A 27,629-nucleotide genomic window follows, 5' to 3' on the forward strand; every position below is an offset into this window, starting at 1 on the left:
CAGGGTCCGGACAAGGCCTTTTCTGTTTACCCTAAAGAATCTTGTTTACCAGGTCAGAAATCAGACTTGACGATTCATTACGCCTAGGCTACAAGTGAGTCTTTTGTGTGACCATCCTAATCTGTGCTAATTAAAGAGCTATCAGGCACAGCCAGCGATGTGTGGGAAAATGTAATCGTGGAACACTTGAGCAGTGTTGATAAAATTGTCTATTACATGGGGAGGGACCTGCTTGATTGAGTTGACACTTTTTGTATATTGAGTTCTGAATGGTCCGTAAACCCAAATCTACAAACAGATGCAACTCAAGAATCAGGGGCTCAGACAAATTAGTCATGTTGTAATTGCTCTGCACACTGAATTGAAATGTCGGATATTTATCATTTTACATGTAAGTAGGTCCTTGTTCAATTTAAGTCTCCTTTAACACCCTAAAGAGTATACTCTGAAGGACCAGACCACCTCTGAACTCTACAGAGAGAGCTGTGGGAGAATTGGTCATGTGCTGCTGGCATGAATTTGAGGTGCCACCAGGAGAGCGTGGAAAAACAGTCCAAATACCTTCTATTCACTGAGATATCACATGCCACGTTGTTTCCTCATTGTACAAATTCCTCGAAAGTAGGCTTGGCACGGTTCGTGTGACCACCCGGTTTTACAGCATTTACATGTACATAAGCCTTACTAAAGCCCATGGGTGCCAAATGGGTGTTCATGAAATCAGATAACACCAAATCTTAACACGCTGTGTTGTGACCCTCTTAACCCGTCTCACCCTGTTTCCCCAAAACCAGGCTTGAACAACGAGGAATATCAGGTTGTCATTGGCAACGACACCACCCGTTACATTATTGATGACCTGGAGCCGGCGCGGAACTACACCTTCTACATCGTGGCGTACATGCCCATGGGAGCGAGCCGCATGTCGGACAATGTGTTCCAGCACACCCTGGAGGACGGTGAGACGGCTTTCGCTAGCACCCGGCGTACACACTGATGGCCCTTCAGAGGCTGGTACCCAGGAAACCACAGGGAATGTGTAGCAATAAATGTCACCCCATGATGAATAAAAACTTAAAAAAAAAAAGTAATAACACAGTGTTGGAGACGGATAGGAAAGGAGAAGCTGTATTCATGTTGTTCCTGAAGCACCCCTGCTAGTGGGCGCAGGGAATACGTTTCCACTAAGTTTGAACTATAATGAATAAGCCCTAATGAATAGGCTGCACTGTATACCGTGAAATGAATCTTCAAGAGCTGACCCCCGGGCTGACAATTTTATGTATCACAGGATTGTGTGTGTGTGTGTGTGTGTGTGTGTGTGTGTGTGCGCGCACCCCACAGCCCTGCTGTGATTTTGAATTCCAGTCCAGCCACATGTGCCCATGGTCTTGGCCTGTGGGTCAAAGGCTGCTATGTTCATTCCAATGTGGCTAAAGTTATTAGATAATATTATGTAGCCAGTTCCCCTCACAGGGTAAGCACGGGGTCAGCTGTAAGAGGTGTGCCAAAAGGATTGAAAATGAGTCTCATAAAGGAGGATTAGATGGTGGGCCTCTGGGCTGGTTAGTCTTATTTAGAGATCAGTAATGCCCTTTTCACTATCATTTAACTGCCCCCCGAGGGGCATTTAAATCACCACATGATCGTTTCTGCACTGTGCAACCATAACCAGTGACAACCCTCTTGATCGAGGATAAAGACATTTTTCTTTTATTCTGTGAAGTTTATTCAAACACTCACCATGAAAAATAGTGTTTGCTTTGTCTTGGGTCATACCGTATGAGTGCATTTCTAGTCGAAAAAGCAAATCAAATGCTATTTGTTTTGTGTGTTCTTTTTTTAAATTGACTTCCCTGTATGACTGCACTGAGTTGGGTTGTTTCTTTGGGTTCCTTTAGCTTTATTTTTTTGGGTTACTTTACTCTTCCTGAGGACTACACACTATCAATCATCAATCATACATATAAACAGACACAACAATACATTGGAGACAGTAACCCTGTATTTCTACATGTGGGCGACAGCACCAAGCTGGTGCTTCAACATGACCGTACATGTACATGACCTCAGTCTCTGTCTCTCCGTCCACACAGTGCCCCTCCGCGCCCCCGAGCTCAGCCTCACCAGCCGCAGCCCCACAGACATCCAGGTGTCCTGGCAGCCTCTCCCGGCCAAGCTGAGCCGCGGCCAGGTGTCGGCCTACCGCCTGTGCTTCCGCACCAGCGCCAACCAGGACATCACCCAGCTGGAGCTGCCCGGAGAGAAGAACCAGCACCTCCTGGAGGGCCTGCAGCCAGACACCATCTACCTCCTCCGCATCGCTGCGGCCACCGGCGTGGGCTGGGGGGAGCAGTCCGCCTGGACCTCCCACAGAACACCCAAGGCCTCCAGCGCTAAAGGTGGGTAGCCTGTAGGGCTCAGCGGTGTGGCTGAGTTATGAGTTATGTGCAGCGGGTCATGGGCCTCTCTCATGGGCCTCTCTCATGGGCCGACGCTAAGGGCATACGCATGATGAGGAGGCCTCACATGACGAGGAGGTGGATCCGACGCACTTCCCTGCTGATCTTATGGCGTTTTATTTATAGCTTCATAAGCTGTGTCTATTCAAAGAGTCAGGTTTCGGGGAATTACAGTAGCACATGTGACATGAGAGGCACATCAGCAAGTGATTTAACTGGAATGTCGACTTTGTGTTATCAACAACATTAGCCTGCCACATGACATCAATGTAAAGCCTTACTTGGAATCATCCTCCCTTTAGAGCACACACCACTCTACACACATAGGCCTCCATGTGGAACCAAGAGTCTGGATTATCTCTAAACCGTTCTTCTTCCCTGTTCTCTCTGGAGAGCGAGGGAGACCCATGAGAAGAGCTTGCTCTAATAATCTTGTTAAGGCATTGCGTTTGTTACTCTGTGACCTTTGCCCCGCACTGTCAGTAACATCGGAATGGCTTCAGTCATGGGTCATAAAGAGAGGGACCCAGGCCTCCGGGTGGGAGGAAGAATAGGGCTGTTTAAAACAGCATCAGAACCCTTAGGGTGGGGGAGGGGACTACCACCCTATCTTTCCCTCTCTCTCTCCCTCTCTCTCTCTCTCTCCTTTTTTGGGAGAAGCAGGATCTTTTCTAGCATATTCTAAAGCCAGTAGGCTGAACAGGTACTCGGTTAGTCAAACTGAGGACCTGGATCAGACCCGGGCCAACCTTGCCTGTGTCTGTACCCAGGTCCCAGACCCTAAGCCTGGCTGGTGTTACACTGTGTGTCAGGCCGTCGTGCAGGGGCATGGATGGGCCTCTGGTGGGGGGCTACAGGCTGGGGGGCCTGTTATCTCCATCAGAGAAACCCAGTGAACAGCTGGGTGTGGACAGCATTCCTATTTCCAAGGGACAAGACCAGCAGCAGAGTCAACTCGCTCCCAGCCTGCTTCTCTGCATTCTTACCAGACTTTCTAGCTCCCTTATTTGCTCCCATTTGTTCAGTGAATTGTTTCTAGAAAATTCTAACAGTGTGCTAACAACATATGTTGTGATTTACCGTAAATCATTTAGGATTTATAAATTGAATAAGCAAATGAAGTTAATCACTAGTAAATCAATTTAAAGATCATCTTACATTCCCCTCTTAATGGGAGCAAGGCTTTTGAATGAAACCTGAATAATAAGGGGAAACTGACCTTTTTTGAACACAATGGTGTTGCCTGACAACTACTACGAAGGGCAAAAAGGGCAAAAAAGAGGGACTAAATGACTGGCCTGAAGGCCTGATAGAATAAGGGGGGTAGGGGGGGTGGGGTGGGGTGGGTATCTGGGTGTGGGTGTTATATTCGCCCTAGACAGGATAAGGTTTGAAATATTCCAAAGATCTGAATAAAAGGAAATATTCATGTCATAACACCACTGATCTCAGGCCTCATCTCTACAGTATGTTGAAGTACCCAACTTTCAGATTGCTACTGTATGTCTTCTGTGTGACTCTAACAGGGATCTCTCTCTCTCTCACCCTTGTCCCTCCACAGTGCCCCTGGCCCCTGAGTTGCATCTGGAGCCCCTGAACTGCACCACTATCGTTGTGAGCTGGCAGCTGGCACCAGGAAACTCTGCCAGTGTCCAGGGCTACCGCCTCTTCTACCATGAGGAGAGTCAGTCTGAGAGAGACCCCATCCAGCTGCGTGCCCAGGACAACAGGCACACCATCGGAGGCCTGGGTGAGTTAACCCTTAAATGATCTCATTAGGGTTTCTTTTTTTACTGATAATTGTATTGATATTGGGTTTTAATGGCATGGCGAAAATAATGACATGTCCTCAGTTCATGCAGACACAACAAAAACTACAACACAGATTTTAGATGGGTTTTGGTTTATTGATGAAAATGCAAGCCTGGGTATTGTTATCTGCCACTAAGTGAGGTCTTAATAGGCATACATCAGTTTTTCTTTTTTTTTTTTTTAATCTCTGCAAGACATGAGTAAAGTCCAGTCCCAGTAAGCTTTTAAAATAAACAAACGTCAAAAATGTCCTCACTATCAGAAAAAGGCCATTGGTCTGGGAAGGACACATAAGAAAACAAGCAGCAGGAACACCTATTGACGGCAAGGCTCATGAGTGATTAATTGGCCAAGTCTTTTCATCTGGGATGTGGGGGCTCATGTCTTGGGGGTCCAGAGAGAAGCCAACCCCCGACTCCTCTATATGACCTCACAACCTCTGCCTGAGTTTCAATGTGTGTCCACCCCAACAGCTTTAGAAAGGGCTGCTAGCTAGAGCTGACAGAGAGGGAGAGGGAGAGAGAGACAGAGAGAGAGAGAGACAGAGAGAGAGAGAGAGGGAGAGGGAGAGAGAGACAGAGAGAGGGAGAGACAGAGAGAGGGAGAGAGGGAGAGGGAGAGAGAGACAGAGAGAGAGAGAGAGAGAGGGAGAGAGAGACAGAGAGAGAGGGAGAGGGAGGGTGTGTGTGTGTGTGTGTGTGGGGCAGGGGTTGTTGGGCATATGCTGGCTCTCTGGCCTTCGGGTCAGATTCATTTTGCCAGAGTGTGGAAGGGAGTCCCACACCACTGCACTGGACAACTGACCATCTGTGGCCAGAGGATATCAGCCAGGTGGTCAGCAGCTGACTTTTAAATCAGGAAGCTTTGGCACTAGGCCAGGATTAGAAGAAAGGGGAAGGGAAAGGAGGGGGGGGGGGACTCAGAGGTTTCAAATACAGTATGTGTCCCTTTTTCCTTTTTGTTTTCATGCTTTGTGATTTGTTTTGTTATGAAGTGGTCAAACTGTGAAGGGGGCAGTAAATATGACACAGGTCTTTGAGGAACTGTGGGAAGTTCCCCAATTCTGACATCCCCCTTAATTGTGTATGAAATTAGTGCATGAAAGTGTGAAAGAGATACTCATTGAAAAAATTGAATCTTTGGAATGGAGAGTGCTTTATATAAACTATAGTATCTTATTGTAGTTTGAAGATATAAAATACAAGATTTGATGTGAATGAATTGAAGTGAGGCTTACTTTTTTTTTTTTTTTTTTTTTTACTTTCCTTTTTCCTCCTGAACCACATGTTTTTCCTGACATAATGAACATGGTGGAGAGACAGCAGTGTTGTACGATGTAGGATAGATATCAGCCCGGCACACATACCGTGGCTCTGGTTTTTCATTAGTTTCTGATTGAAATGGCTTAATGGCCTCAATTGTGCTTGTTTGATAGAAGAGCTGGCAAAGGTGTATTGCAGAGCTGTCTTCTGAGAAGAGGGAAGCTGTTATTGTGGAGGAGATTTATGATGTGTTTTATGACTGCTGTGAGCAGAGCTGTTGGAGGAGCATTGACATCAAAGGCTCTCATTGTGTTAGGCTTTGAGGGCCACAAAGAGAGTTTATTGGCCAAGAGTCAATCAAATTCAGCCCCTCACTGGTGGTAACTGAGCTATTCATTGAAGGTTTCAGTCAGCTTACTATTTTCTATAAAGACATAATCTGTGGCCATAGGAATATAATTTCACGTTGATTTGAATGTAAATGTCGGCTCTAGGAATTCTAAATCTATATCTGTGGTGTCCTAAAGTTGGTTTGTTTGACATTCTGAGATAGAGTAGCATGCATCATTATCCCTTTAAGCGTTGAGTCCTCCGTGGAAACACTTCCTGCTCTAGAGGAAACACTGCAGTTTATTTGGTCACGTCTTAAATCAGTCAGATATGGTTTAAGGAGAATAAAGTCAGCCCATAACACCAACTTTTTACGATTTTGAGTTAAGAGACAGCCTCATATGGCGATACCGATACTGCAATTACTCAAATGCTCTTCACCTTTGATATGCTTTGGTGTGACGCAGGTGATAAAAAATGATGAGACGTTACATGAAGTTATTTTTCTTTCCTTGTGAGCTGAACCGCATCTCCGTAAATCGTCGGTATATTTATAGCTCCATAAAAGGTGAAGGCCTCTCTACAGTAATTGCTTTGTGTTAAGCCTCCTAATACCATTTAATTAAAACTGGGTGTTCTCATCAATTTGGCTCAGCTTTAATGTCCATAATTGAGTACTCCCAGGCTTGATTTGACCTCCCCGGGAATAAAACAGCAGTGTAAAGGGCATTTCCTTATTGATTTCTTCACTGCGGTTTGAGTGACAAAGCATGACTTTATGTCCCCTTAATAAACCATTTTGATGAGCAGAGGTTAGCATGTGGCTTGTACCTTAAATCTGCTTCCAGTGGGAGAGAACAGTCACATGGAAAGCAGAAACTGGAGTGTACACACTGGGCTCCAAATGGCATTGTTTTCTTGCTGACTTTACTTAGTCGAGTTACAACTGGCTATGTGTCTTTACCCATTCCAAACTGTTCTAGGTCTTCTCATACGCTGATAGTGTTTACCCTGGTTAGACCCGAGTGTGGGACATAATGTAGCGTCATTCAAAATGTTAATAGGATTTTATCCAGGGTGAGAAATTGTGCTCCAATGTCTATGTAAGCAATGCAATTAACTGAGGATTTAACTTCAACTTCAAGCTTTAACTTCAGTTCACTGGAATCCGTGAAGGACCCTTTAGATTTTTTGCTGAGAGTGACTGAGAGGCTTGAAGTCACAAAGGTTTTGCACAAGCCTAGAAGGCCTCCGCTTGGGTTTGCCATGGATTATGAGAAATATCAATCATGCTGCTTGTTGTGGTGCACACTAGCAGTCATTTTATACTCTATTTCAGTCAATATTGATTTTTCAACTCTTCTCTCAAATAGGAAAAAAAGAAAACATCACAAATGGTTGGACATTCTGTACCATACTTATGTAATAAATCTATTGAAACAGACATGTTCTGGACTGGCTATTAAATTATCTCTTATGCCTGTCTACATGATTGACAGCTCTCCCTGAGTAAGGAATGTGAGAGGCTGTAGCTCAGTGTATATAAATGACATGGTGTTGAAATACTGTGGTCCTCCCATTCATGTTTACTCTTCCCATGGCGTAGTCAGGGTTAAAATACCTCCCATACCTGTTGGCACCAGAACTGCATGTACAGTACTGTAGATTTATCTCATGGCTTGCGGCCACCACGGTCCCCGTCCAGTGGTCTTTTCTTAAAACATTGTTAAAACATCAGTTAATGCATACTTGGTGTCAGTTAAAGATAAATGTGTATTGGTGCACCAGCTACATCAATAAACTGCCTAGCTGGATTTAAACAAATGTCGAGCTCGAGCCATCATTTGGGAGTGAACAGTGACTTGAAAGTTAACAGAAGAACGTGTGTGTGTGTGTGTGTGTGTGTGTGTGTGTGTGTGTGTGTGTGTGTGTGTGTGTGTGTGTGTGTGTGTGTGTGTGTGTGTGTGTGTGTGTGTGTGTGTGTGTGTGTGTGTGTGTCACACAGGGAGATATACACTCTCCCTGTGATATATGCTGCTGTGTGGGTCAGTGTGGGAGTTGACATTTATGGCCCTGGCTCAGGCCCTGCTTGCTGTGGCCTGGGGGGGCATTCTCAGGGCAGAACAAAGCCTTAGGGGCCTGCAGGGTCTGCACATTGGCTGTAAAAATCAGGTGACCACAAACAGCTCAAGAATTTCCTCTCAAATACAAACTGGCACAATAATTTATGGGGGAGGCAAAGCCTTGCAAGATTTACCCGACGGGAAAGTTGGGAAAATAAACCAGTTTCACTTTGTTTGGTCTTGAGGCATGACAGTTAAGGCAGATTGTAACATTGTGAAGAAATACAGTTTGTTTATTTGTACCCTTGTCTGTTTTTGTTTCGGTGTCAAAGTGAGTGTAGCATAACTAGGTTGAGGGCACCGGTTGAACTCTGTCATAACTAAGAAACATTTGGCCTTGAGTCCACATTCAGGGTGATTATTGCCCATCATTATGTGGCAACTGAACCATCTCTTATCTTTGTGGGGGTTTTGGGATTGTTGAATGAGCCAGGGCTAATACACATCTCCCTTTGTGCAGCGCTTATTGTGAGCGACTGTTAGTACACGCATGGGCGACTTAGTACAGAGGGGGAGGTTTGTGTGGACACCTCTTATCTCGTAACATGGAAATCCCTGATAGTGTTGCCCAAAGTTTGTGTATTCCTCACAGATTAAGACAAACTAGAAAATTAGTTTTCCGAATATAAACCTCTTATGCTGCTTGTAGAAAACAGAATGTTCAAATGTATTTTGTGTCCATAAGCGGTATTGCCACTATCTGATTGCTGTCACAGAAGCTAAGCTTTTATGAGGCCTATAGGGTATGAAATTGCCCATTGAGGAGTTCTTTCCTCACTATTTCCTGTTATTGGCATTGTTTGTCATCAGCTATTAAGTGGCTTTTTATTTTTGTCTCTTGGTGTTTCCCCCCCCCTTTCCGCTTAGTTCCCCAGCTTGACCCCTCCTCCTCAGAGTGGTGTCCATAACCCCTCCTTTGGCAGGATTTAGCTTGCCCAGATTCCATGTCAAAGGTCGTGGCCCAGGTGTCACCGCCCCCCCCCCCCCCCCCCCCCCGACTCCCAGCCCCTCTCCTGCATAATTACGGCAGGCCCATTGTGCTGTGGGGCTGGGCAGGGGTCCGGACTGTGGGACCCTGACCACTCCTCTTTAGAGACGGACACTGGGGCAGGACAAAAGCCCCTGGGACTGTCCAGAGCCGGCCTGACTATGGACACTAGAGTGGACATGAGATGCGGGACAGCTACTCCTACTAGAGAAGGAAACAGAAAGATCTAGAAACCCATTCTATGTAAACACACAGCTCTTGTTGTTGTTGTTGTTGTTGTTGTTTACAACAAACAAGAACTCATCAACTTAACTTTTCAAAATTCTCTGCACACTCACTACCATCACTGCTGCTATTTATTACTGGATTGTATTGCTCACTTTATCTTACACTTATTGCCTTGTTTACACTTATGCTGATTACACTTATTGCCTTATTTACACTTATGCTGATTACACTTATTGTCTATTGTGTTATTATTGTATGTTTATTCATACGTCCTGGTATTTGCACTGTTGAGAGGAAGCTGGCAAAGTAAGCATTTCATTGTTAAATTTACAGCTGTGTCCTGTGTAGAATGACTTGACTTGACTTGCAGTGACTTCAGTCGTCTTTGAAATATCTATGGTGAGCACAGAGGCTTCTAATATAAATATTATTTTTTATTATGCAAGCATATTTTCAATAATCATTTATTTAATCTATCAACTATGAGTCATCTATAATCTTGATAGGATACAAGGCAATGCTTCCAAGAAACCTTTAAGCACAAGTTGTTTTTCTTCTCTCTTCAATCATTTCTTTATCTTTCCCCGTTACGGCTTGGGGCACAGAGAAAGGGTGGAAGGATCCTTCTTGGAAAAAAAGAGGCTCAACTCGTATTCCTCACCCATGACCTCAGATTCTTTCGGAGTTTTATCAAGGCCTGACCTGCTGGCCTTTGCCTGGCTCCATTGAAACTCCTCAGGGCTCCACCCCCCTGGCCCCTCCCCCTGCCAGCCATGGCTCTAACTCCTCCCCCTGAGAGTTCTTTCCTCACTATTCCCTGTTATTGGCATTGTTTGCCATCACCTATTAAGTGGCTTTTTATTTTTGTCTCTTGGTGTTTCCCCCCCCCTTTTCCGCTTAGTTCCCCAGCTTGACCCCTCCTCCTCAGAGTGGTGTCCATAACCCCTCCTTTGGCAGGATTTAGCTTGCCCAGATTCCATGTCAAAGGTCGTGGCCCAGGTGTCACCGGTCCCCCCCGACTCCCAGCCCCTCTCCTGCATAATTACGGCAGGCCCATTGTGCTGTGGGGCTGGGCAGGGGTCCGGACTGTGGGACCCTGACCACTCCTCTTTAGAGACGGACACTGGGGCAGGACAAAAGCCCCTGGGACTGTCCAGAGCCGGCCTGACTGTGGACACTAGAGTGGACATGAGATGCGGAACAGGAGAGAGCTGTGTTAGTGTGCTCATTGTCTCTTTACTAGAGAAGGAAACAGAAAGATCTAGAAACCCATTCTATGTAAAGACACAGCTCTGTTGTTGTTGTTGTTGTTTACAACAAACAAGAACTCATCAACTTAACTTTTCAAAATGCTCTTCACTCTCTGCACAGTCACTACCATCATTTACATTTACATTTATGGCATTTAGCAGATGCCTTTATCCAAAGCGACTTACAACAAACTGCTGCTATTTATTACTGGATTGTATTGCTCACTTTATCTTACACTTATTGCCTTGTTTACACTTATGCTGATTACACTTATTGTCTATTGTGTTATTATTGTATGTTTATTCATACGTCCTGGTATTTGCGCTGTTGAGAGGAAGTTGGCAAAGTAAGCATTTCATTGTTAAATTTACAGCTGTGTCCTGTGTAGAATGACTTGACTCACAGAGGTTTCTAATATATATATTATTTTTTATTGTGCAAGCATATTTTCATGAATCTTTTATTTAATCTATCAACTATGAGTCATATATAATCTTGATAGGATACATGCAATGCTTCCAAGAAACCTTTAAGCACAAGTTGTTTTTCTTCTCTCTTCAAGTCATTTCTTTATCTTTCCCCATTACGGTTTGGGGCACAGAGAAATGGTGGAAGGTTCCTGGTTGGAAAAAAAGAGGCTCAACTCGTATTCCTCACCCATGACCTCAGATTCTTTCGGAGTTTTATCTAAGCCTGACCTGCTGGCCTTTGCCTGGCTCCATTGAAACTCCTCAGGGCTCCACCCCCCTGGCCCCTCCCCCTGCCTGCCCTGGCTCTAACTCCCCCCCCCCCCCCAACACACACACACACACACACACACACACACACACACCAGCCCCTCAGATAGAATATGGTTCTGTTTTAGCTCTCTGAGTAAGCTTAACTAATACCAAACATGATGACATGGTTGTTCAACAAAGTGGTTGGATATCTCACCAGCATTTCATTTATTTATACTACTTTCAACTCTACTACTTTCAACTCTTTTGAAGTCAGTAGAACAGCATGTCGGTTGAAAGTCTGCTTTCCATTTCTGCAGATATTTCACACCGTGATTCTTATAACATATCTCCCTCCAGCAGTTTGAATGAAGAAAAAAATCCAATGAGCAATGAACACAGAGGCCGTGAGTGACTACTTTTATGAATGGAATTAAGGAGTTTTCACCTCAGTGATCCACTCTTGCGGTCCTCTCAACATCTGTGTCTTTGTGCACAACCTAGTGGCCATGTTTGATACTGCATCCAGGAGTTCAATTTTACTCAGTATTACACACCCTGGAGGCCACAGTAAAGTTAGTATTATCCCATGCATGTCATTTTGTAAAGCAACTTCCTCACATATGGCACAAATTATACATACATACTTGTACTATATACAAACATGTTTTAGAGCATACAGTACTGTACCTTTGCAACTCTTGTTTGACAGTGAGGTAGATGGTGCTGTGGGATGTTCACTGTTCAGTGTTCTGTCTTATTTTAGACCATGAAGCAGCTCAGTTTCCTCTAGAGTGTACTGTATTTCAGCACTGTCTCTACACTGGGCCACTGTAATGCAAATCAATATGGCCCATGGTGTCATCTAAGTGTTTCATTGAATTAACACTGTCACAAATAGAAGATCATCTGCTCAGATTGCACTGCATATTGTGGGTAATGATGGGTGACATACTTTATTGAAAAGCCGTTGGAATTCCTGCGAGGCAGTAACTCATTAGTTTGATAGATTCTCTGCTATTTCGGGAAGGTCCTCAAGGTTGTAGCATGAGCTTCCTGTAATTGCCTGTGTTATGACATTTTAATGATATTTTACACTGCAGCCTTTTCACTCAATGCATACTGTAGCTCAGAGAGTTTTACTGAGATTGTGTTGTCATGTATAAAAAAAGAAATAATAATCACATTGTAGCTGTTTTCTGGCACCGTCTTCCTCTTTCAAGCATGGAGGCAATGAGTCAAAGTACAGGAAACAAATGGGACAAAGCATATATATATAGAGTGTGATTGAATGATGCATCTTTTGGCCTGATTCTGAACCCTTATCAGAACCCTTTAGGTATAAAGAGGACATTTGGTCTTTGTTCTACCCGGGGTCTCTTCGGCCATTGACTGGCAGTGTGACTGACCGCTCTGTCCAGGAGACCATTGTCCTCTGATTTAACCCCCCCCCCCCTCCCCCCTGTCCTGCAGCTGAATAGGAGTGACCACTAGCCACTGGTCATCAGACCAGGGTGGGGGTAGGGGGAGAAGGCCCCCTTATTCTCCATGAAAAGGCCCAGTGACAGTGTGATGGATAGGGGAGGTCCTCTATTGTGTGCCCTGGTGCCCTGAGCAGGGCAGGAACTGACCAAGAGACTAGGCTCCCAGAACTCAGCATCTGTCCAAGGGCCCCAGCTCTCTCCCCCACACTACCACACGTCAACCCCCACTGACCCCACAGTCCAGCCCCCTCTGGTCCCCTCACAACCCTCTATCACAGCCCAGTCACACAGCATCTGGTTCACTATGATGCCCCCGAGTGGACAGAAACATTTACTTTCACTGCGCGTCACATTGGTCAACTTGAACGAATGAGGATGTGTTTGATATGATGTGATACAGTGTGATATGGTATGATATTAAGTAAAATAGGCTTACAGTGAAATATATCTAAAATGTTTTGTTTTTTGTTTTTCTCTCTGTATATAGACCCCAGAAAGAAGTACCATGTCAAGCTCCTGGCTTACAATTTCATGGGAGATGGTTACCAGGCAGACCAGACTGTCAGCACTCCCGGATGTGTCTGTAAGTCCCACTTTTAATGAGCTGTTTGTTGTGACATTTGGTACAATGCATTGAATGGAACCACCCAATATATATAATGATAGATGCAACATTTGTATGATAACATACATTTAGATTTTCTGTTCTTTCACCGCTCTCTATCCTTTGACTCATTTTTTCCGATCGAAACTTGAAATGTTGTTTTTCTCGGTGTGTCTCAGCGGTTCGTGATCGTCTGGTACCCCCTCCGCCACCCCCTCACCATCTGTATGCCAAGGCCAACAGCTCGTCTGCCGTGTTCCTCCACTGGGGCCGGCCAGCTTTCACGTCCGGCCAGACCGTTAACTACACCGTCCGCTGCAACCCTGTGGGCCTGCAGAACGCCTCTCTGGTGCTCTACCTGCTGACGTACGTGTCCCACCGCCCTACTCACACAGTACACTGTTTACCTGAGCAGAGGGTGTTGAGTCAGACAGAGGTTGTAGCAGATTCAAGCTGCACTTAGTACAACTGTACAAGTCACTCTTGGTGTAGTTCATGTCAGTGTGAGGTTAAGACCAGGGAAGGCTGGTGGAGGCAGAAATCAGAGGACGGGCTCATTGTAATGCATGGAATAGAATGAGGAATGGTATCAGTTCCGTGCTTTACAATGAACCCGTTTTACGATTTCTACCTCTACCAGTCTCCACTGGTTAAAAACAAATTGCAGATGGCTGTGTATTACCTTGTTGTACATTTGGGTTGTCATATCTGTCCTAAATAAGCCTTTCTTATTGTTCTCCTCCTATGCAGGGCTGAGCAGCGCCTCCTGGTCCAGGACTTAGAGCCCAACACCAGGTATGAGTTTGCTGTCCGCCTCCATCTGGACCAGCTGGCCAGCCCCTGGAGTCCCGTAGTGTACCAGAGCACTCTGGCTGAAGGTGAGCCGTCTGATATATGGTCCTTCTCAATCTGTTTGACATGCTTGGTATTGCTGGTGCTGCAAATGAGGACACGGCTTGCATTTTATCTTTGCCTCCTTGTAGTTTTGAATGGTGCCCAAATCAGACAGTTAACATACACTCACAGAACACTTTATTAGGAACACCTGTACACCTTCTCATGGTGGAGGTGGTGTAATGGTGCGGGGAATGTTTTCTTGGCACACTTTGGGCCCGTTAATACCAATCAATCATCACTTGAATGCCACAGCCTATTTGAGTGTTGTTGCTGACCATGTGCATCCCTTCATGGCCACAATTTACCCATCTTCTAATGGTTACTTCCAGCATGATAATGCACCATGTCACAAAGCAAAAGTCGTCTCAAACTGGCTTCATGAACATGACAATGAGTTCAGTGTTCTTCAGTGGCCTCCCTAGTCACCGGATCTGAATCCAATAGATCACCTATCAAAGCCACGAAGAATTGAGGCTGTTTTGAGAGCAAGGGGAGGCCCTACCCAGTATTAGTATAGTGTTCCTAATAAAGTGTTCGGTGAGTGTATCTCCTAGCATTGATAAAACAATGTGTTTTACTCAATCAATGACTTTATTTGGATTCTATGCGATATTGTAAGAATGGTTTAGGGTACAGTACTTGCTGAATTTCTGTGCCTCTTTTTGTGAGGCTGCTTATTTTTCCAGGACACACTCAGTCACTTATTTATGAGGCTCTGCAAACAAGTCTTAACGAGAGGGCAGCCATTTGACAGAGCCTTGACAATGAGCTCTCATTTTGGTTCTAATGGGTTTCTGCTCTTGACAGGATCAGAAAAAGCCACACAGGAGCAAGGACATTGAGCTGCACACAGAGACTATGTGCTCACTCTCTCACCGCATTGCTAGCTCACATATTTGATACATCTCTAAGGAAACAGATCAAAGGCAACTGCTTGCAAGATGTGTTAATCCTGCGACATCAAAAGAATCTGCTCTGATTGAAATGTTGCTTTGGTCTAGGGGCTAGACACTGGTTTAGATGGCAGACTTTTTTTTATTTTTTTTTAAACACTCTAACTTCTTCCTCCTCAGCTCCCACTCTGCCACCGTCAGGGGTGAAAGTGACTCTCATTGAGGACGACACAGCTCTGGTGTCGTGGAAACTTCCGGATGAGCCCAACATGACGGTGACACGTTACACCATCCTCTACGCCTCCAGGAAGGCCTGGGTAGCCGGAGAGTGGCAGGTCCTGCAGAGAGAAGGTGAGAGAGAGTGAAAGCGTGAAAGAGAAAGAACTGGGCCACACCCCACACCCACAACACCTGCCCCTGCTCCTAACCACACAGGCCATTGGAAATCAATAACCCATTTCATCCGACGATCCATTTCTGTATTTGTCATTCATTCATTGTGATCCCTGGTTGGTGCTAGATAACCACCTCCCATCTTAGCAGTCGAAGGATGGATTTTACACTAGGGATCTTTGACTCAGAATTTAAGTTAAAATAAAGACTATGAGCTGTCTTTGTTTCTTTAGGCTCAATATTCCCATTCCCCTCTTTAAGTACAGATATTAAAGGATCTTAGGGATAGGTTATAGTCACTGAAACTGAGAGACACACCAGTCACATTTGTTGTGTTTTCTGTGGGCCCTGTATTCTTTTCGCAACCCACGTATACAGTATATACCCCATCACAGGCCTCCCCATTCTGGGAAGCATAGGTGTAATTGAGAGCAGATGACTCCAGGAAATGCAAAGCATCTGATCTTTCCTCCTAAGCCACCGGTGAGGAGGTCAAAAGTGAGGCTGTTCACAAAGGCCCTCTGCCCTGGCCCAGCCCCCCCACCACCACCACCACTGTAAATCACGCTTTTCCCCCCGACAGTTACTACTGGGGGCCTCTACTGGGGGCCTCGCTGGTGTTATAGCCAGGGGCTGGGTGGTACTGGTTGAGGGGGGTTTGGGGGGGGGGGGGGTGTATAGTCCTTGATCCCTGACCCCTACTTCTTCCCCTGACAAGCTGGTCACAAATAGCCCCCTCATACACTTCAGGTTTGTGAATGTTTTTTTCCACAACGTTGTAAACCCTGTTCTTCACGGGTCAGTTAAACCATGGGAGTGAGGAGCGGAAAAACAGGGCTGACGTCGTTCCTCGAGTTCCACAAATGATTTATTTACAGGCAAATGTAAGCACCTATATTTAGGAATATGTCGAGAACGCCAATAGTTTACCTCCATTCCCTTGACAATGAATTGCTTCAAGGTGTTGATATGCTGTGAATCACCAACCCACGTCTTTGTTGTATAGGGAGCATTACAATGGCTTTACTCGAGAACCTACAGCCTGGCAACATCTACCTGGTGAAGGTGTCTGCGTCCAATGAGATGGGAGACGGCCCATTTTCCCACGCGGTGGAGCTAGCGGTGCAGATGGACGGCTCCTCCTCTGGTCACGTCCCCAGGCGCTCTCATGGCTCTGCTCACACTACGGGTCAGTAGAGAACCACCTCTCTGGGCCCCGAGGTCTGATTCCTTATGCCCTTGTGACTTACTGTATGCCCCTTGTGTCTTATGTCATGCATACATGGATCTTTTCCCCATTGACCTTAATGACAGGCCTCCTCTTGTCATTGGACGTAGTAGATATACTTGTATCTTGTGTGTCAAATCCAATAGCTTTGCCTGCAGCCTTTGTCTCCTGCTAAATTATTTACTGTGTAATAACAAGGCTTTCTGAATGTCAGGGGAAATGGTTGTCATATGCTTTGATTTCGACACACAGCGCTCACACAGAAGACGTCACACAGAAGTCCCTCTACCCACAGAGCCGATTCAGGAGTGTGTCTATACACTAGCGGATGTGTCTGATAAACTTCTGTCAAATGTCTTGCAGTGTTCTCTGACGGCTTCTACCACCTGGACCAAAAGTCGATGACAGGGATCATCGTGGGGGTTTGCATCGCACTGATCTGCATCATCATCTGTGCCTTCATCCTGGTCTGCAGAGGCAAAAACAGGTAACCATGTCAACAGACTCGCAGTGTGTTTCTGATTCTGCAACAGGTTTGCCATGACAGGTTGTCAGGATATCCTGATTCATTTGCATTTACATTTGCATTTATGGCATTTAGCAGATGCCTTTATCCAAAGCGACATACAACAACATTTGTTTAAGTAAGTGAATCATCTATCCATCAGTCGTCACAAGATAAAGTAATCAATGCTCAGACCAGGGGCCATTGGCAGTCACAATGCTAGAAGAAGGATTTTTTTGGGATGGAGTCCCTTGTGTTGGTGAGTCTTCTGAGGTGATGTGATGTTCTTTTACAGGAAATCCTCAGCTACTAAAGCCGTCCGTCAGGGAGCAGGACAGGCTCCCGCTGTTGCTGCTCGTCTGAGCACTGAGGGCCAGGATGAGAATGCTGATGTCATGCTGCCCATGATGAGGACAGAACACTTCATTGATGCCAAGGTAGTCAATCAGTTATTCAATCAATCATTCAATCAATCAATCAATCAGACTTTGTATAGCACATGTACTAAAAGCATACGGGGAAAAGAACACACATGCACACAGATTCATAACATTGCCCATCTCATTTCTAGGGTGGAACGAATTTGATCATCAATAGCCTTGGACCGGTTTACCCCAGCACTGAGAAGAAAAAGAAGTGGTTTTCCTTCAGCAATGACGAGAAACAGAATCCGAAGGTAAGAATGAAAGACTCTTAGGAAGCAGGCAGCATGGAGGAGTCTGAACGGAGAGGGAGACTTACACTGTGTGCTCTCTCGTGCATTACATTACATTCAGCAGACACTTCAGGAGTGATATACAATAGAACGGAGAAGAGTGATAGATGAGTGATAGATGTTTGTCTCCATATTCACCTAAATTCCCATGTCCTTCTCACTCAGACCCAGAGGAAGAGCCATGGGATCAGCTCCTACCAGCCTGGGACCACAGTGCTGTGCTACGAGGATGAATCTGCTTCGTCCCCCAACCAGCCCACCTCCCTGCAGATCCTGTTCAGGCCCCCTGGTGACACGGAGGGCTCCTCCAACAGCGAGGAGAGCCACGAGACGGGCGACTCGGGTCGTTATTCTCACGACGAGACGGAGCTCACCAACCTTTCCTCTGGTCTGAGCAGCCGGCCTCCGTCTCTGAGAGCGGAGGAGAGCGGGGAGTCAGACTGCAGCCCTGCCCAGGAGAGTGAAGGCGAGCTGGGGGAGCGGTGTCACCTCGAGCTGGAGATGGGAGACTCCATGGAGAAGGCACGCCTCCATTACCAGGCCCCTGACAATTCCCAGCCTGCACTTTCCCTCTAGCAGCCTACAACCCCCCTCCCCACCCCCCCACCCCCCTCAATCCCACTCCACTGTTCTAATAGACAATGAGCAGGAAGCCAAAAAGAAGGTCTTTGGAAGAATTGGGCTCTGGTTCAGGCTCTGGTGATTTCTTTCAACGTCTTCTTTTAGTGAATGTGTTCCTTTTTTTATGTTCTTTTAATTCTGATTGTTTGTGTGTATGTATGTTTGAAAGAAAAATCTCACCCACCATGAATGTTTTGAAAAGATTGTCAAAAATGTGACATTTCTGACATTATTTAAGAGAGTTTATCACTGGAGCAAAGGGGGAAGTGAGCCCTTCTTTTGCTTATTATCTACCTCAGTTTACCTATTGGTAAACTCCAACTATATATTTAACAACTACTTATACCTGAGTTATGTAATGGGTCTCTTCTGTTACATAACATTTGATTGATTTGCTAGGTAAGATTCATCCGATTGTTTTTGTCTTTCCTCCTTGTTTATTCTGAAGAACAGGATTTTAAGGGTACTGCAGTCCTCACTTAAAGCTTTGATATTTTCCTTCTTTATCACAGGTTAAGTGGATTATTTCTCAGGTTCCTATACAAGAAGCTTTGAGTGTTTGTCTATGGTAGATTGAGGGACAGTACAGTTATACTACAGTTGCTGAGATTCAATAGTGAGCCAGTATTAAGACACAGTGTTCTTTTCAAGTTGTCCATAGTGATGGTTTCACAAGTAGTTTCACAAGAACTATGAATGTCGAATTTTTGTTTTGTATGTTGATGTGCAACTGCCCTTGCAAATCCTGTTTTATACTACCTCATTTTAAGCATTATTTTGTTGTGTTATTCTTTTCCTAAACTCAGGGAACAAGGTTTAGTACATTTGAAAAACCATGTATTGTGTACTGTTGCATGGTTGACTGACAGGGTATCTTCTTAGTGCTGAGCTGCTCATTGTAGAGGGTAGTTGCCATAGGTCTGTTATGAATGTTTCTCTAGAATATTGTGCCAGTTACGGTTCAGAGCCTTGTGATGCCCTCCTCACAGGTGGAAAAAACTTTTAGTTTTAATTCAGTTGACATGATGTGTCTGTGGTATGGCAGGCTGTCTTTTTTTGGATGATTTCTTCCTTATTTGTTCTTTTGGGAAAGAACATACCAAAAATGCTTGTATTGACATGTTCAATACAGCAAACCTTAAAAGCTTTAGCCTATCAATGGCCTTAATGTGGAAAGAGTCCCTCAGACGTGGGAGAAACAGTGAGGCTCCTGTATCAAAGTCTGAACTATCTGAGGGAGAGCTCTGACACATGGACATGAGAGATGTGTGAAGAATGATTGTTGAGAACCAAAAGCCGTTAAATCAGTGAGATGGAAGTGAAGAATGGAATGAACACCAAAAAAACCTTTTACCTCCAAAGAAATCTATATTTTTGACGACTGATATGTACTATTGTGTACACGTTCTAGTTACTTTTGTTGTTGAAGTAGTTGATGCTTTACGATAGAGTAGAAAAATAAGTTTAGCACTTGTCTGTCAGATTAGTTTTGATTTGTTGATCACAGCCAATGTGTAGCGGTGACTGATGCTATCATCCAAATAATTGTTTGCTCCTTCAGTTTGTTTTTGATCTCTCAGCTGGTCCCTGGGAAAATAATAATGGGGAGAAAGTTTCCTCACGTATTAGACCAAAGATTAAACGCAGCCCTGCAGATCAGCTGAGATGCTGCTTCTAAAACAAAGCCTTGCACCTTTGTGCCCCCGTTCTGTGACCAAGAGAGTTGAGATGCAAAAGTGCCCCCAGGATTTTGGGTGTTTTATGATGGCAGAAGTGACAATTATAATCAATTCCATGCACAGTAACCAAATCATCATGTTGTTAGTTTCCTTGACGAGTTTTACTGTTGCAACTGGGTGTGTGTACATTGTAGGTGAAAATTATATGCAGAGATATATACACTATATTATATTGATTGTCATCCTGCATTGCAACAGTATTTTCAATCAAAGGATTTCTGACTAATAGGATGAATATTTGCATGAAGAACGACACAATCAGTTATACTTTCATTTGATAAGCAAACAATGTAAACCAAAGAATATTATGTCACCGTTGCATATTGGCAGGAGATCAATTCAGACGCATATCTTTGCATGGTATTTTGTCATTTTACAATGTTCCAAAACGTAATCCCCATTTATATTTCAATTACTACATAATTAATGGTTGTCTAATAGACCACAAACCAAGATTAAAGTGGTACAGTGTTAGTCATTTAAAACTTTCATTGTTAATTTGTAATTGAAGCAAAAACCGACCGATTTTTTTTTTTTTTTTTTTTTTTTTACCTTTTCTCACTGGAGGAGAAATATATATATTATTGTTATTGCAATGGGGTCATATGCACCCCAGTTTTGAGAAAGTACCAACTGAATTTTGGTTTTACCTAGATGCCTAAAATGTATTAATGTTTGATAAAAATGTGAATACCCCTTTAAAATGGTTGTAGATGAACATTAATCTGGAAAGCTGTGTTAAACTGTCTGTATATGGAATATTTTTGTTGTTTAAGATTTTTTTATTTGCAGGTGTAATCCTCTGCATTGTTGCGATGCCAAGTGACTGAAATCCAACTGTCAGGTGACAACAAAAAGCTGGAACAGAGTTTTATTTTCAGCAGTTACAGCATAATTGTTGCTGAATGTAACTGTAGTAAAGTGGAGACATGTTGTTCTGTCACTCTTTAAGATTTCATTTGGCCTCATTGTCGAAAGTCTGGCCCTCCCCCGACCTGCATCTCTACCTGAGCCGGCTGCTCAGAACTTCAGTGGAATGTTTGAAAGGGTTTTGCCACCCGGTATTGGTAGTGTCTGTCCAATAAGTTACATAATGTCTACCTCAAGTTTGTATTCCAGCTTTTCTTACAGATGTGATGGATGCAGACCACTTTGGGATGCTACTGTAATAGTCAGAGGAGGTCTGTGTTATGCAGGAGATGGTGGATTAAGGGATACAGATCCTGTCCTGTGTGTCTTAAGTTTCAAGAATTGTTCTCCTTTTGTTGAAATGTTGTTCTTTTCTGAACATGTGAATTTAAAGGGATGATGTGGAGGGCTTGGTGTGAGTGTTGATTCTGGTGTTCTGAGTCCTCCTCGCTTCTGAAGCCACATTGTTTTCTGTAAAGGCTGTGCTGGTTCAGCTGTAATAGTGGGGCACTGTGGATCATTTACAGTTAAACTCAGGGAAACCCACTGCCGTCCCAGTGTTATAGTGAAAGCTTGCACAAGCCTTGAAAAATGAATGTACCTTTTGTAATTATTATTTTTCGTGTCAATGTTTTGTTATCTTTTCTTCTGTTTGCTCTTTGTCTTTGTTCACAAATACCAACAGCTACAATGATGTTCATGCCAAAAATGTTATACTTGTCCAATTAAAGTTAAAAAAAAAAAAGATTTAAACAATGATTGATTATGAAAATTATTGATTCAGTTTAAATTAAAAAAAACATTAAAAATGTAAACCCCTTTGCAATAGTTGTATGTTTCCTCTGATCCTTTGACTGAGATTAGAAAGTGGCATGTAACTAACACTACTGGTTTACCTGGATGCCTACGGTCATGGTTCACAAGATACCACATTGTGAAAATGGCTGCCTTCCCCAACTCACCTGTAGGGCCAAAGATTGAAGGCTTTTCAGCCTGTAAAGGCAATTATTAGAGTTCATCCAATCAATGGTCTTCTACTATCTGCATGAGCAACATGAATAAGGCCTACTGTTAATGGATGAGAGAATTCAACTACTTCAACACGCACATGTTCTCAGCATGATTGTTGTGATTTAGAGATGATACATCTTCTATGTGTATATATGGCTACCTGTGAATAAACCCACCCAAAAAAAAGCAGCTTCAGTGAAGGCATGTCAATTCAATGTATTCCCATGATTGTTGTACAGTGTTGCAGAGAATGAGAGACAATGTAACAATACCATGTCTTTCAATGACAATTGTCACTTGAGAAAATAAACAAATGATAGTTAGCTAAATCAAGGGTAAGTATCACTATAATTTATTTTGCATACATATTTACTATACAGACTGGAGAAGTTGGGCTTATTGGCTTCTGCCCCTAGTCGCAGTGTTACATCACACTGAGGTTCATCACACTGTCTCGGCGGCGCATCTGACGGAGCGGCAGCGCAGACACACTCACATGCCAATGTGGAGGGGTATCTGTGCTGTCACATTAAGGTTCCGTTTGTCAAAATCAGATAATAAAAATAGTTTAGAAATACAAGTCACAAGCCTCATGTATAAAAAAGTCACAATATCACGACGTTCTCCCCAATTTTTCCGCGTGACATACGATATCACAAAGTTGAATTTGTCCGCTCCTCCCAAACTTTGCAAACCGATTGCAGCTTTCCTCGTCACACAGATAGCTGTGATTGCTGCTTGGGGGGAAAAGAGCAGTCTACCTTTTCACTATTTAGGGGACATTATATCGTACAATTTGGCCGTTTAAGTCATGTAAGGAGCTCTGTAATGTCAACGGAACAGGATAAAGACACCTTCTCTCTCAAAAGAAACCGAGGTAATGTGCGTTTTCGGTATTTTTCGGTGCCTGTGCGTGGTAGCCTACGTTGCTGTGTGTGGGGGCATGATACGCTGCTCTCAGTCCCGACCATAATGACGCCTGAGAAGGAGCATGTCGGCCTACCTCAAGGCCTTTGAAGTATTGAATGAAACTCAAATAGACAGCGCTGTCATTTTCACGTTCCGAAATTTGATCCTAAAGCATGCTATCGAATTGGATATGCTTTACGGGAAAACGTCAAGTTTTTTGGTCCAACTTTCACTTTCTTGGCAGGTTTGTATTGGAACTACCACGAACTTCTCGTCAGCTGACGTAGTTCTGTCGATTGCCGTGATAAGACTTACTATGTGTGGGTTTTACTCTCTGTGACTGACCATGCTGCTGTAATGCTGGCTCTCATACTTTATCATGGTAATAAAAAAAACGATTGGGAAAAAAATGCATTACGTTGATGAGATTAGCACTCTTATACATACTCTCTTTGGTAGGCTCCTGAAGCCATTTCATATTTAGACTTCTATAATCTGACATGGAAAAAACGACAGCCCACAATTGTGTGTAACCAATCATTTGGTAGCTTCAACATGTTTAATATAAATTTGTTTGCAAAACTGTACAATGTAGAGTTGCCTATGTTATGGAATGTGTCTGTCCCATGTCACTGTAACATCTTTTGAGGTTTTCTCTTTTTTTTTAGGTGGAGATGGTGGCCTTGATGGGTTAGGAGGGCCAGGCATGCTCCTGGGAAGCCCAGACAAGAAAAAACGGAAGTCGAACCCCCAGGTAGAATACATCTGTACCTAGTGCTGCTTGAGAAATTAAGTATTTATTAATTTTCTTTTCATTTCTAAGTATTTGCCTCCAACTAACTTTCGCTCATTGCATTGTCATTGTGTGCCTCCAGGCCCCCTCCTTCACTCCTCTATCTGAGTATGCTCCACCACAAAACCCAAGTGCCGGACACCTAGTGGCAGCCAATCCTTTTGATGACGACTACAATACGCCATCTTTCAAGCCTCTATCCTCGGGAAACCCATATTTTGGTCACTCGCCCTTCCCTGGCTTCAGTGGCTATGGCCCTCCCAGGATGGCCCCCATCATGCCAAACAGGATGCCTTCTCCGTACGGGGGTCCCTACCAGATACGCAACCAGCTTCACCCTTTTGCTCAGAATCAAATGGGCATGGGATTCAATCGATCCCCTGGGTTTAACTACGGGCACCATGAAAATCCTACTTTTGGAAACCAATCCCCATTCAGCAGTAACAACAGCAACAACATGCTTCCACTTCCACCCAATCAGGCTTTTAGACCAGGCCCGGGAGACAACTTGAGTCAGATGCCATTGCATAACGTGAGCCAAAGCACTCCCACTGGCATGTGCTCAAGCTTTGGACGAGAGGCCAATCCAGGTGGGAATCCACCTTCAAGACCCAGCATGGGCTCCAGTCCTGGTTTTACACAGCAGCAGAACAACTTCAGCCGGTCCAACAACACACCCACACCTAAACAGGACCTGAGTGAGGTGTCAAGCAGAAGTGCATCTCGGAATGCGTCACCGCGGAAACAAAGCCATGGCTCGGAGGAGATCATGGGCCAGGACAAATCTGTCGACTTGAAATTAAAGACCAGAGGCTCCGTGGCCTGTCCAGAGGGAAGCCACAACAACACTGCAGAGAAGCTCAATGGCCTCATCCACCTTAGTAACGAAACCCTGAAGAAGTCCCCACAGCCAGGGGGCCCCATGGAGGCAGCCCCCCTGCAGCGAAGAAGAGGAGGAGGTGGTGGTGGTGGTGGTGGTGGTGGTGGTAGTGGAGGAGGAGGAGGAGGTGGAGGTAGTGGTGGTGGCGGCGGTGGTGGCGGTGGCGGCGGTGGTGGTGGTGGTGGTGGTGTGGTCAGCAATAAGACTGCGATGCATCCCAACAGGCACAGCCACTCGTCCACAGAACCTGTGTATCCATGTGGAATATGCATGAATGAAGTGAATGATGACCAGGAAGCAATCCTGTGTGAGGCTTCATGTCAAAAATGGTTCCACAGGGTTTGTACTGGAATGACTGAGACGGCTTACAACCTGTTGACGGCAGAGGTGTCGGCGGTTTGGGGCTGTGATGCCTGCATGGAGCAGAAAGGGGCACCGCTCCTCAGAACAAAGGAGCCAGCCGTGCAGCCTACGTTAAACAGCAAGAGATAGGCATGAAAACGGACAGTCGTTGACATGAATCCGGTCTTGGTCTCAGCTTTTGGTATGCTTCTTTTGTAGGTGATTTGTCATTTTAAAAAGGGTTTAATATTTACCATATCATTTTTCTTTTGGCATTTTGGTATCCTTTAGAAAGATTTAGCCGTTTTTGGCCCATGTTTAGGCCAATGCAAAAGCTAGAGTTGTTTCTCTTTCACTCAACGTCACCTTTATTCCCTTGTATTGGACCCACTTCAGGGCAGGTACCATTGTCTTTTAAACAGCAGCCATGTTGGTCCCAAATGTGATCCTCTCTAGTCTACTTATGAGGTCCTCACTGTCCCTTGCAATATATGTTGTCAGTATACATAGTTGATATATTACAACATCAGTGTAAGTAAGCTCTCTGAAAACCATATGGCAAGCAGATTATGAATGTGTAACTGTGATGCAACTGTATTCAACATTGTTGATCTGCTATTGTCAGCAATAATAATATATTTTCTGCAGTAGGTTTTGCAGTCTGTATTGATGACGTTCCCCCAGAAAGTTTATACGAGACTCAGCTGGTGAGGTACTCCAAAGCAGCTTTACTTAAGGCTAGGACAACCAGAATTGGACCCGATAACACAGTTTAACAGTTTTTGAATATTTCTTATTCATACTGCTGATATTGAATGTATTTTGAGCCTTAATGAAGTTAATTTATAAAACATTGTCCAGCTCAAGCTCACAATCAAATGAACATATTATAAAAAATATTATAGTTGTATAAAAATACCTGTTTTTACTATGCGCACTTTGCTTTGCTGTAATGTTATTTTTTTCGTGCATACTAATTGTCTATTTCTGCGCAAATTAGATGCACACATCAAGTGATTGTTGTGACTTTGTGAAACCATTATATTACATTTTGGATGGTTGAATAATCTGATAAATACGTAAAGGCAGGCTTACTGCATAAAGGTCAAATAACTTTAAAATAGACAGCTGTCAAATGTAATGTCTGAGATTGTTTCAGGGTGAGATTGTTTCAGGGTGTCATCTTTGGTACTAGTGAAGATACTTTTAGAAGGATATACTGTATGATGGAATTAATGATTCATTCAAATAGTTTATTTCTGTCTTGTGGACTTGCCGTTTGCTGTTTTTTTCCTTCTACTTTTCCATTAGAATATGGCAATGTTTAGTGAAATAGGATAGGGTTATGGTTACCTTCTTTGTGGTTACAGAATATTATAAGACAAATTGGAATTAATTAGAAAGTGGTATGAATGGGTACTTTCTTAATTTCCTACTGGTTACTTAAACGTTTGCGTGTAAATAAACATCATGCGATGTCGTCAGAGAGATTTGCACACAAAAGTTTCAGTTGCGCCCACATCTCAAGTTAGGACAGGCCCATTAGACATGAATAGCATTCATTATATGGTTCCAAAATAATTGTTGTTCACATTGTGGCCATTTTAAACCAATAAAAGGTCTAATATATGAAATGTCTGATCAAAACATTTTATTCAGTAATATTGCATTGTGAATGTAAACTGTTTTCAATATGTTTTTGTACCATGTCTTTATATCAGTGTTTGCTTTGCTTGGATTAAGATGAACAAGCAGTTAATTAATTCGCACTGTTTATTATACTTCTGGGTCAACAGTCTTAGAAGTTTTTTGATGTGTTGTCACCACCAGATAAATCTTTATACAATGTGTGGAGAGATAAAATGGCATGTATACATCTGTTAAATGATGTTGACTGTTAATTTATGAGAAAATTTGTAGTGTCGCTGAATATTGTGTGATCAAATGTTGTTAAAGTTTATAAGAATAATATATTATTACCTTAGTCCCCTTTAATTGAAAACCGCTGTTGATGAGGTTTTGTTAGATTTAACACAAAGTATTGAAACAATCATCGAAAATTTCAAATGAACATTCCTAACAGTAAGACAAAACACTGCTCTCATATTTGTGTGTGTGTGTGTGTGTGTGTGTGTGTGTGTGTGTGTGTGTGAGAGAGAGAGAGAGGGTGAGTGAATGTGTGAGAGAGAGAGAGTGTGAGTGTGTTGAAAGTACAGTTAATCGGATTTTCATGTCTGTTTATATTCATTTTCCTATTAGATGACTGTTGACACAAGATGCCTTACATGTGCCAATGTAGTCGGCTGAACAACCATCGAGTCAATGCTGACCGGTTATTACTAAAAGACCAAGCTCAAATAATAAATGCAATAACGTTGCACATACCACAACTATTTTTCTAAATTGACAAGTTTTAAGATTGTATTGCAACGCCGGGTTCATTCTATGAAATCTTAACTAATATCGGTACCTCGTGCTGTGGTGCAAAGGTGTCCAGTCCTTACACTTAAAAAGCATTGTCAAATAAAACT

At 43.7% G+C, this 27,629-nt stretch overlaps 2 protein-coding genes across 2 annotated transcripts in view; both read left to right on the forward strand.

Moving 5' to 3' along the window:
- prtga (protogenin homolog a (Gallus gallus)) overlaps positions 1–18,470 on the forward strand; it is a gene marked incomplete at both ends in the record, with an annotated part of 36,807 nt that extends 18,337 nt beyond the window's left edge. The window contains 12 exons of the mRNA XM_083690869.1: positions 795–959; positions 2,097–2,402; positions 4,024–4,212; positions 13,147–13,242; positions 13,443–13,629; positions 14,014–14,141; positions 15,234–15,404; positions 16,453–16,635; positions 17,038–17,161; positions 17,475–17,616; positions 17,751–17,855; positions 18,060–18,470. Of these exons, the coding sequence (XP_083546995.1) occupies positions 795–959; positions 2,097–2,402; positions 4,024–4,212; positions 13,147–13,242; positions 13,443–13,629; positions 14,014–14,141; positions 15,234–15,404; positions 16,453–16,635; positions 17,038–17,161; positions 17,475–17,616; positions 17,751–17,855; positions 18,060–18,470 (2,207 nt within the window). The remainder of the gene's footprint in view (positions 1–794; positions 960–2,096; positions 2,403–4,023; positions 4,213–13,146; positions 13,243–13,442; positions 13,630–14,013; positions 14,142–15,233; positions 15,405–16,452; positions 16,636–17,037; positions 17,162–17,474; positions 17,617–17,750; positions 17,856–18,059) is intronic.
- A 4,452-nt stretch (positions 18,471–22,922) lies between these two features.
- On the forward strand, positions 22,923–27,629 carry pygo1 (pygopus family PHD finger 1). Its single transcript, XM_083690870.1, has 4 exons — positions 22,923–23,051; positions 23,752–23,837; positions 23,959–24,835; positions 24,929–27,629. Exons 1-4 carry the CDS (start codon positions 23,003–23,005, stop codon positions 25,246–25,248), a joined length of 1,332 nt encoding a protein of 443 aa, XP_083546996.1. The 5' UTR covers positions 22,923–23,002; the 3' UTR covers positions 25,249–27,629.

This window comes from Argentina silus (assembly GCF_951799395.1).
Source record: "Argentina silus genome assembly, chromosome: 19".
Taxonomy (NCBI): Eukaryota; Metazoa; Chordata; class Actinopteri; order Argentiniformes; family Argentinidae; genus Argentina; species Argentina silus.